The 12188-nt window shown below is 37.0% G+C and overlaps 1 protein-coding gene across 3 annotated transcripts in view; it reads left to right on the top strand.

Annotated features, from left to right (window-relative positions):
* The window catches only part of LOC149847089 (protein SHORT ROOT IN SALT MEDIUM 1-like), a 48842-nt gene that overhangs the window by 29475 nt on the left and 7179 nt on the right, over positions 1-12188 (top strand). For all 3 annotated transcript variants that reach the window (XM_089996801.1, XM_089996799.1, XM_089996800.1), the window contains 2 exons: positions 9171-9385; positions 9487-9550. In XM_089996801.1, coding sequence (XP_089852927.1) covers positions 9171-9385; positions 9487-9550 — 279 coding nt within the window. The remainder of the gene's footprint in view (positions 1-9170; positions 9386-9486; positions 9551-12188) is intronic.

Below are 12188 nucleotides of genomic sequence, written 5' to 3'. Positions count from 1 at the left end.
GAAATTCTCGCTTGAGAAACATGATTCTCGCCTCAGAGATCTGCGAATATGTCTGAACTAGCTTGTCTCACAGTTCTTTGGCCGAACAATCATCAGGAATGACTACAAGAACCTCTTGTGAGAGAGTTGAAGTGATGTATGCCACTAACGATTGATCCCTTTTCATCCAAGCAACATACTCTGGATTCTTGAGCAGAACAATAGATTGCACCTCTTTATCGTCCGTCTTTTCCTGCGAAGTGAACTCTGGAGGAGGTGGGTCCGATCCATCCAGATGATCGGAGAGGTCCTGACTCCTTATAAACGGAACAATCTGTCTTTTCCAGGTTAAGAAGTTGGAATGATTCAGTTTTTCGGAGACTAGTTGACCGAGAAAGCTAGAAGAGAGGCCTTACTGCGGATGAGGGGAATCCATTTGAGAGGAAAGTGAGTTGTGACAGGAATCGACCCAGAGATATGAAATAAAAAAAAAAATTATGACAGAGGGTAAAGATTTGACAGGAAATGAGATAATATTAAGATAGAAACCAAAATAGAGGATCGAATCAGGGTTACCGGAAGCGCCTAGCTAAAAGGGGAAGCGCGAAACGTCGCGCTTCCGAAGCGTGGGGGAGGCGTCCCCCTTTTTTGGGAAGCGCGCTTCCCTTTAATGGGGGACACATTTCCCTTTAATGGGGGACGCACTTCCCTTTAATGGGAAACGCGCTTCCCATCACGCTTCCCCCACGCTTCTCCCTCGCTTCCTTTGTTTTTTTTCAATTTTTTTGTATTTTTTATTTTTATTTTTTTCGCTTCCCCCTCGCTTCCTAGGTCGCTTCCGAGACGCTTCCTAGGTCGCTTCCGAGACGCTTCCTAGGTCGCTTCCGAGACGCTTCCCGAATCGGTCCTAAGTGGTCCCACGCTTCCCTGCTTCCTAAAATTTTGAAAGTGCATCGCTTCCCGCTCCCGCTCCCGCTTCCCGTATCGCTTCCCGCTCTCGCTTCCTCAACTGGCAACCATGGATCGAATATACTGTTTCAGAACTGTGTAAGACACACAATAGATCTGAAATAATGTTCAGTTATGTGAGACAAACAGTAAAAAAAAACTAATGTGGACAGAGGAAACAAAAAAGACAAATAACCAGACCAAAATAGAGGATTGAATATACTGTTTTAGAACTGTGTAAGACACACAGTAGATCTGAAATAATGTTCAGTTATGTGAGGCAAACAATAAAAAAAAAGCTAATGTGGACAGAGGAAACGAAAAAGAACAAATATCCAGCAAGAATAAAGAATGAAGAAATAGAAAGAGAAGCTCAGCTTTTGCGTGATACAGGATAAAGAGAATCAGATTCACGTGCCTAAGCTAATCACTTGGAGAGTTAGGAAGTAAAACACGAGGAGAAGGACCAGGTTTATGTGATTAGGCAGATCGCGTAAAAGGGTAAGACTCGACTTTGACCTTTGCGCAAAAGGGAAAATGATTAAAAACAGAATCCAGTAGGTGATAACAGTTAGCAGACTGAATATGATTTAGATTTGCGATGGAAGAGGTGGAAGAGAAGTAATAACTTGACCAGAAAGAGGACAATAAGAATAACCTGTCGTCGAGAAGAGGAAGTCGACTGTTCACGTTGACAAAAAATGAAGTGGGAGCAGCTCTTCACACCCAGAAGTCACGTGGCTTTGATACCATGTTAAACAAGGAGTCTTCACGATGAGCTGTGCAGGAAGAGAAGAAACAAAATAGCGAAAGCGGCGTCTGCAGGAAGAAAAAGACGTCAGAGCCAGTCTGCGTCTATTAATGCATTAATAATATATTGAGTACACAATTTTAGGGTACGAAAAATACCCTCTAGTAGTATCGTAAAATACATTACATACTAACTGGATCTTGACCTGGTTCAGTACATGGATCGGGTCGGGTCCTGTACATCCATAAATTGAGTCCAAGACCCAATGACAACTTCTTTTCAGAGATATGTTGTGGCAAAACGAGTTTTTTCTTCTTTGTGAACTTTCTCATCAAATTTAATACCCATGTATCACTATAAATATATCTGGTAATTTTTTTGCCTTTTCCACAATATCTTTAAAAATTGATATCTTTTCAATATCTTCGAACATAAGATCTAAGCAATGCGCCGCACATGGTGTCCAAAACATGTTTTTCCTGTTGTTAACATATTCTCAGCTGCCACATAATTTGGTGCATTATCTGTAATGAATTGCACCACTTTACTTTCACCAACTTCTTCAAACAACTTACACAAATTTGCACCCGTTTTTTCCATGTCGGTAATGTCAACGAACTTTAAAAATACTGTCCCAGATGAGTTGTTCAGAAGACAATTAATTAAGTTTCTTCATTTTCCATCTGTCCAACCATCTGCCATAATGCTACAACCAACCTTTGCCCATTCCTTTTTGAACTCTTTTAAAATTTTGTGAGTACAATCTACCTCATCCTTCAAAATCCATGTTCTGATCTCGTGATAAGAAGACAGTTTGAATCCTCACCCGTAATTTGCAATAGCTTCTACCATTACACCAAAATATAGACTGTTGCAAAGATTAAATGATAAGACATTTGAATAAAAAAAATCTACCAATGACACGACATATATTTTTTCTTTCATCCCATTTAAAAGCAGTGCTTATTGTGGTTTGTCGTGATTCTTTATTCACAAAGAGGTTTATAGGACCACCTGTGCTTGTTTTTGCATCACTACATGATCCACTGGTTTTTTTGTTTACATTATCGCCGGTTGATGATCCAAAATAAACACTCTTTCCGATATCTAACTTGTTTTGTTCTTCTTCTTGTTTTTTTTTGCTTCTTATTCCTTAGATGATTCTGAAAAAATCTTCTCACATCAGGTGAAACCGATTCACACGTGCTTACACCATGTTTTGTGCCAACCAAGTGATGCTTTAACCTATAGATACCTCATGTAGTCTGTTTATGACAGTAATTGCAAATTACATGTCCTATGAGTTTGGGATCTTTAGTGGGATTTGAAACTTTAGTTCCATGATCCTATCCCATATTTTTTTCCATTGTTCAACTGCAAAAATGCATATAAAAAATATATTAACATAAAAAATTAGATTCATATTCAATAAGAATCAACATATACAACTTGAAAACTAATTAAATAACTTGGAAATTATCAAGAAAACCATCCCCATTATGCAAATAACATTTAAAAGAGTGCTAATTACTTGCACAAACACAACAGAACTTATTTATTGCTAACCATGTTCTAGTGACAGGGTTTTCTATCAGATCATGAACTTATGATTGAAATCCACAACTCTAAGTTTATGAAACCAAATGCTTTTGGCTCTGACAATACATATTTTATACATGAATTTCAGTAATGGAGAAAAGACTTATATTTAAAATGTCCTATGTGACAATGCTAGGTTCAAGCAGGCCAATATATCTTATAACAGATGCACCTCAGATCCGATGAGGGATATCTTTGCTATATCTGTTAAACAAGGATGCATTCATCCAGTTCTGCCATTACAATATCACTATTATACATCTGTAGAAGTTGGTTTGATGTCCTGATTGAGGGTCTTCTGCTTCCACCACTTGTATGGTATTGCAACAACAACAACAACTACGCCTTCATCCCAAAACAATTGGGGTCGACGATATGAACCAAAAAAGAAAATCATTCTGGATCTTCGACATGAATCCTTCTCCTCCAATCATTTCTATCCAATGCCATGTCCTCGGTGAGGTTCAAAGCATTCATATCCTTTTCTATCATCTCCATCCAAGTCTTCTTAGGCCTACCCCGACCTCTTTTAACTAATATATTTTCCCATTTCTCCATCCTTCTAACTAGAGCATCATTAGGTCTTCGCCGAATATGTCCAAACCACCGTAAACGATTCTCTCTCATCTTATTTTCCATGGATGCAACACCTACCTTCTTACGTATCTCCTTGTTTCGAATCTTATCTTTTATTGTATTTTCACACATCCATCTAAGCATACGCATCTCAGCTACATTCATTTTTTGAATATGATGTCTCTTGGCAGCCCAACATTCCGTACTATATAGTAAAACGGGCCTAATCGTCATCCTATAAAACTTTCCCTTCAACCGCAATGACATTCTACGATCGCACAACGCTCCAGTTGCACTTTTCCATTACACTCTAGTTGCACTTTTCCATTTCATCTACCCAACCTTTATCCTATGATTTACATCTCTATCAATTTCTCCATACTTTTGAATGATAGATCCCAAATATTTTAAACAATCATCCACCGGTATTTCTTGCTCACCAAGCTTCACTACACTCCCATCACTACCTCGTTGCTTACTAAACCGACATTCCATATATTCTGTCTTACTCTTACTCAACTTAAAACCTCTTGCTTCCAATGTTTGTCTCCATAATTCTAACTTAGCATTAACCCCAACTCTAGACTCATCAATCAAAACAATATCATCAGCAAACAACATACACCACGACACATTTTCTTGAATTGATCTCGTAAGCTCATCCATCACTATAGCAAATAGGAAAGGGCTTAATGCAGATCCTTGATGTAACCCAACCGTTATAGGAAAATTGGTTGTCACCCCTCCACACGTGCGGACATTGGTTACTACTCCTTCGTACATATCTTTAATTATACTAATGTACTTGAGAGAAACACTTGTATGGTATTGCACGGGTTCAAAATGACGAGTTGTGGAGCTTGATTCAGAGTTTTTGCCCTTACAGAAAGGGGGGGTCTGGGGGCTCCCCTCGGGTCCCGCTGCCCGTTCAGCGGGCGGGGGTCGTGGGGGGCAGCGCCCCCCGAACGAATTTTTTTTCTTAGGCTTATGTTTGAGACCCGGTTATACTTTCTACATTGACAATACTGTCTCTTTTGTCCTTCCAGGAAGGGTATAGTATATAATGTTGAACAATAAACAGAAGATCGAAGAAAACTACTTCCTGCAAAAATTATCATTTAAGTACACCAGCAAAGTCAAGCAAGTGATCGTCCATAACATAAAATGAAAATGGTTTTCCATGTTAACTAAAAAAAAGAATAAATAGACCCAAGAATTATATTGTTTAACTATGATACATTCATACGACATTACCGAACAACCAAATTATCATTTTGAAGCAAGTTTATTAACAACAAAAGTAGAATCGTTCCACTTTCTACAGCTGCATGCTTTCTTGAATTAAAAAAAATAGAATTTAAAAAAAAAGATAAACATCGTACATCTGTGCATGAACTGCAACATTTTTTCAATTAGAATAGTTGAATGCATCGTATGAAAAAGAGAGAGACAAAATCCATCACATGCCATCATAAAAATGAGAAAAAAGTTGAGGGGTGAAAAAAATGAAAAAATAGAGAGGGGCGACTGTATCACGCGCAAGAGAGAGAATGTTGTATCACGCAAGAGACAAGAGAAGAGATAAGAAGAAGAAGAAGGGGAGAACGAGAGAGCAAAAAAATCCGTACCTATTTTGGGGCTCCACTACACGAGAGAGAATGTTGTGAGTCTGTGAGAGCCGTGAGGGACAGAAGGCTGTGAGAAAAAACAGAGATAGGGGGTGAGAAAAAAAATAAAAGCACATAAAGGGGTCGGTAGGGCTTTGTTTAAGCCCTAAATTTTTTAGTCGAATGAGGGTTTTGACCCTCATTTGACCAAATAAATCGAGGCGTGTACGCCTCAGTCCGAGGCACGCCTAGCTTCGAGGCCTATAAGGCGCATGCCTCAAGGGTATTGTGCTTTACACATGCACTTCAAGTCATGAAGCCCCTCACCTTGAGGCGAGGCGTGCTTTTTGCGCCTTGAGGCGTGTTTTTAATAACATTGGCTTAAACCATTGAACTTGGATTTGGGTCCTCCACAACCTGCACAAGGTATTCAAAATTTTGGATATGTTGCATTAATTGGATCCATCCAAGTCCCTTGGTGTAATAAATATGGATCTGAGTATGCGATATTTAGATCCATTGGGGTCAATGGATGTGGGTTGAGGTCTTTCACACTAGGATTCACTTTGATTGACTGGGGCAATGGATCTGTAGCAGGGTCCTTTAGAATTTGGACCGTATCAATCTCGTACCGTTTAATAATTTAAAAACAAATGACAGTAGGCTAGCTCACCTGGCTAAGGGGTGAACCTTAGTTGTCAAAGGCACTAGGCGGAGCCTAGGCGGTGAGCCCCTAAAAAGACTAGGCGGGGCCTAGGCGGCATAGTCACAAATATCGATATCGGCTATATCTCGGCGAGGCTATTGCTCGAGATATTATCGGTTTGGTGATAAATCTTGAGAAAATATCTGGACTTAAAAAGTAAAAAAATAACAAAAATACGTAAGAAAATTTCATGTTTAGACAAAAAATTACATAAATAATAAAGGAAATAAGTAAAATATGTAAAAGAAAGAAGAAAAACATATTTAAAATGTAAAAAATAAATAAAAAGTAAAACTAATAGATAATATCATGATAATATCGCGCTAATATCATAATATATAAATTTTTGATATTTTGAAAATATCATGATATTTTACCTTTAATATTGTTTTTTAATCATATCACGATATTTCCAAAATATCGTCGATATCTGTGATTATGCTAGGTGGTACCCCAAAATATGTAAACAAACTGCTAAAATTAATAACAAACATGTATACAACATAACATCAATCAACAATAAGCAATAGACACTGGAAATTAATTATATTAAATTATTTGCTAAAAAAATGAAGAATAAATAAATAAACAATTGAATAAACAAACCATACAACTAAACATGTGAATGAACAATATACAACAAATAAAATCATGTATGCAAACAAATTAACAACAATAGACATAAAAGCAATAGACAAATAAAAAGAAAAACCGAACAATTGAATAAACAAACCATGCAACTGCTAACCTGCTCAAAATAATCAAGCCATACAACTAACATTGTGAATAAACAATATACAAAAAATAAATGTATAGTAAAAAATTAACAACAATAGGCTTATAAGAAGAATAAATGAACAATTGAATAAACAAACCATGCAACTGTGAACTGACAATGTATATAAAAGGCAACTAGAGAAATATAACTTAGAAACTGTCAAACAGTATATAAACAAATTATTTATATTATAAATTACATTACATAGATATGGTATAATATATAAACAGATTATATTAAATTACAAACAAATTATATATAATTTACAGTACATACACATATATATATTTATATATAAATACAGTATATATAATAATATAATATACTGAAATACAGTATTATATATGCTGAAATACAGTATATATATATATAATATAACTGAAATACAATATAATTAACAGGAAGAGGAAGGAAAAAAAGAAGGAAAAAAGGAAAAGGAAAAAAAAGGAGAGAGAGAGAGAGGGTCATACCTCTTGGTCCTTTTCTTCTTCTTCTTGCAAAAACCCAAGAAAAGAGACAATGAGAGAGAGAGAGAGAGAGAGAGAGAGAGAGAGAGAGAGAGAGGACGCACCTATTGGACCCTTGGTCCTCTTCTTTTTTCTGCAAAAACCCGACACCGACAGTGAGAAAGAGAGTGAGAGACCTTTGGTCTTCTTCTTGCAAAATCCTGTGAGAGAGGAGAGTCGAGAAAAGGGGAAGGGGAAAATTAGGGCCCCCTTTCCCCTTTTATATCGGTCGTATTGTCAACCTAAAAAAAAGAGCACCGATCTAGGCTTAAGCCTTGTCGGTCCCAGCCTAGGTGCCACATAGGCTCTAAAATAGGGCCCCACCGCTCAAACCTAGTTGCCCAGGCGGTGGGGCTGCACCTAGCCTGCCTAGGCACCACCTTTGACAACTAAAGGGTGAACGCGATTGTTCGTGGCTTCCCGAACATCCTGAATTTGAACTGTTGGGTAGGGACTCGTTGTCTTAGTGCTGAGGCTAAGGGGAGACCTACCTAGTGGGCTGAGGGTTCTACTCAAGAGGAAGCTAAGGGTAGAGACTCATGCCCTAGGGGTTCTACACCAGCGGATTCTAGGAAGCTATGTCACAGGGACTCTCCAACTAGGTGCTGCACCCACGTCGCATCCGCACACTATGCTGTCAACCTGACCCTGGGTGCAGTCAACACACACAGGGTCATTTATGTCCAACTTTTGAACTTTATATATATATATATATATATATATATATATATATATATATATATAATTTTTTATATTTTTGCCGCACCCCCACACCCAAGTTTTTTGAAAGTGCCGCACCCGCACCCATGTGACATAGCTAGGAAGGAGGCAGTAAATGAGGGTCCCTCCTGGCGATGCTAAAATAAACAGACTGTTTTCCTTGTCATAAGAAAAAAGGCAAATGAAAGATTGAGTTTGATATTCAACTATTTTGTGTTCCTGACATACGGTTCAGTTATGCACTTGTCCCTTTAAACATTAATTTCAAAAATGCACTAGCAAAAATTGAGTGTTTACTCTTGTTTCTATTAGCTACTGATTGCTCTATAAAGAAATATTTGTTTATGTCACGAAATAGCACGAAACCCAAGACATTCGAAATCGTAGTCCAAATGCCAATTGAAATGTATTTGAATACTAAGAATATGCAAAACTTAATACAAGTTGTATGAATAAATGATTTCATTCATAATGAACAAAAATACATAAAAGAAATAGATACATAAGGGCCTCACTACAATACACTAACACACACACAAAAGAATCTAAAACTACCCATCACTCTCACCCACAATAGGCACACACACCCCATATATATAAAGAGAAGAGAGGAAGAGAGAGAGAGAGAGAGAGAGAGAGAGTAAAGAGAGGAGAGAGAAAGTCCTCTCTAGCCATTGGACTATAAATCTAGCTGTTGGGCTTAGTTCCCAACACATATCTAGCTGTTGGGCTGAGTTCCCAACAACTAGACTGTTGGGCTTAGTTCCAACACAAATCTAGCTGTTGTGCTGAGTTCCCAATAAATAGTGTAAAGTCAACTTTACAAAAAAAACATGTATATAAATATATATATATATATATATATAAATATACATATATACGTATATATGTATGTATATGTATAATATATTATATACATACAAAAAGGATAGAGTAATCTTAACAGTTTACATAGTCTTTGTTGAAGTCTTGGCTAAGGCAGTGTGCTTTACTTTTGCAGGTGATTTTGATGAGTGGAATAAGTCCTGATGCTTTTGAGGACTTATCCTCGGATAAAAGCTTGGGTGATAGGATTCCACACTATAATAATATTTTGAGGTTTGTTGTTCTGAAAAAAGACCGTTGCTTTATGGCAATTGGAGGCTATTGGAGCAGCGAAATTGATGGCGGGGATCCATCTTTGGATCACAATGCTTTGATTCAAACAGCTTTAAGGTGCAATCCTACAAAGATGTTCTTCTGATTCTCAATTCTTCTACTTTCATTCTTCAATATTTTTGCCTACTGAAGAAAATAAAACTTTATTCTGTTGACAGGCATACAAATGAAAGTACCCAACTTGATCTGCACAATTGTATTCATTGGAATCGCTTTCTGGAGGTAATTTCTTGTACTGGTTGTGATTGATGATCTCTCTTTATGTTGTTTTGATTCAGTTCCCTTTTTTTTCTACAATAATGTCACCAAATGGTAATTGCATGATCTGGATAATTTTTCTTATGATATTATTGCTCTTGGTTATTCTGTTATGGAATTCGTGGGAATGGTGTTTCTTGTGCATAACATGGATTTTTCGCAATCTAGTTTCATGCCCAGTAAATCTAAACCACTTTGTGCTTGTTATGGTTGTCTATTGTTCATTATGTGTGCAGTTTGATCTAGATTGCTACTAGTGACACTGGAGCCACTCGGGTTTAGTTGAAACTTCAAAGAGATTTAGATACGTGATTTTAGTTGTAACATTATTGTATATGTGACTGAAACATGTATAAGGTCAAAAATGCAAAACTCTTTTGAACTTAGGATAAGAGGTTAAAAGGACTTACTATGCATAATAATTATGACATCCGTTTATTTTGTTGTAATGTTATATCTTCCATGGCCAAGATGGTGGCAATGGCTGTCAACTTTTAATTTAATTTCTTTTTAACAATTTTTTCCTTTAATAATGGTACTATGGCTCTTAGAATTCATGTTCTGCATTTATGATGATCATTGTGTTAACATGAACCCAAAATTGATACCAGCAACTGCAGAGTAGAGTGAGAGAGAACACACAGGTTTGCTCTTAATGTTTTGATTCTTGGTGAAGAGCTGCACCTCTCTCTCTCTCTCTCTCTCTCTATATATATATATATATATATATATAGGTCAGGATACAAAACAATATGAAGAATCAGAAGCAATTACATATCTGTCCCATAAGGGACATTACATAAATAGCACACACAAAATACATAAATCACCAACAGGTCCAATACCAGACGTCACTTTCAGAATTATAAATCTCTCCTTGATTTGCAAACTTTGCCTTATGGATGAGGGTACCCTTGTGGCAGTTTCATATGTACCTCCTCATCCAAATCACCATTCAAGAATACATCTAATTGCCACAAATTTCACGGTCTCACTGCAGCCACTGCAAGCAAAGTTCTTATAGTGGTCATATGTGCAATAGGTGCAAAGTTTCTGCAAAATCAATTCGAAAATGTTAACTATAGCTCTTTGCCGCAAGTCTTGCTTTATGCCTCTCAATTGAACCATTAGCCTTAGTCTTGATCTTATAAACACACTTTCTTTTCACAATATTATTTTTTGGTGGAAGCTTGATAAGATCCTATGCATGCATCCTCTCCAGAGCATTTGTTTCTTCATCCGTTGCCTACTGCCTCCGCAAAGACTCAGGCTCAATATAAGAATGAATAATGCTAGAAATGCATGATGTTTAGGAGAGACAGATTCATAAGACATGAAACGAGTAAGTGAAACAAATATTCTAGAACTTCTATATACCTGACATCAAACAATGATTCCAAACTTGAGTGTTCATGATCAACTGAAGAGAGAATGGGACCAAAAATGGCCTCTATACTCTTTACTTCCTCAGCCTCTATTGGATCCAAGAATGGTATCTCGATGATATTTTTTATGCCTTATAGAATAGACTTGCTCAAATCTATTCTCATGGGAACTTGCTCTCCGCATGCTCATCAACTCCTCGCTCAGAAAATAGCATGGAGAATAACAAATTAGTCTCCTCCCACCTTTTTCTTAATCTCACTGAAATATGGTGTATCTTCACGGGTGACAGCATTTTTAAATATCTAAACTTTTCTTCCAGTAGGATTGTAACACTTATAGATTTTCTGACCATCTGAAAAGCCCAAGTTTTAACATTTAACAATTTTGGAAGACAATTTAGCTCTATATTTATCCATAAATAAAACATGTACAACCAAATATTTTCATCATTTTATAATTTGGAGCCATTCCATACAATTTATAGAAAGGAGATATACCTCTGGGAACACCCGATGGCATCAATTTATTTGATAGATAGCCATATATACTGTATCTACCAAATAATTTTTTGTTACACACCCACCAAAAAAAGCACTCTAGTTGTCTCCAAAATGTGCTTGTTCTTCCTCTCAACAACTCCATTTTGTTAAGGAGTATAGGGACAAGATTTCTAATGATTTATACCTTTTTCTTGTAAAACCTTTTTAATCAAGTAGCTGACATATTTACCACCAAAATCAGTTTTAAGAGTCTTAGTTGCAATTTGATTCATGAAAATTTGAAAGAGGTCACTTTTATTTCTCATGGAACGTATCCAGGTGTATGTTGTACAATCCTCTATGAAAGTAACAAAATAAGACGAATCACCCTTAGACAAGATTGGTGAAGGGCCCCACACATCTGAATGTACCAATTCAAATGGATTCTCAACCATTCTCTCTAGACCCAAATGCCAATGCATGATCTTTTGATAACCTACAACTCTCACAACCCTCTACATGACTAGACACAGCCAGTTTGTTCCCATATAAATTCCTTAATGACATGAGATACTGCAGCCTAGAGTTGGGGATATGGCATAATCTTTGGTGCCACAAGACAAACTCATCCATAACTGCAGCTCCTAGGCTAATTCCAGACTTCTTCTGTGATCTCATATCTAGCCAATCCAAATAATACAAATCTCCCCTCCTATGGCCAATTCCTATGCTTCTTC

This window comes from Nuphar pumila, chromosome 2 (genome assembly GCF_984573655.1).
Source record: "Nuphar pumila chromosome 2, dmNupPumi1.hap1.1, whole genome shotgun sequence".
NCBI lineage: Eukaryota > Viridiplantae > Streptophyta > Magnoliopsida > Nymphaeales > Nymphaeaceae > Nuphar > Nuphar pumila.
Note: the sequence above shows the minus strand (reverse complement) of the source record. Positions and strands in the feature narration are given on the sequence as shown.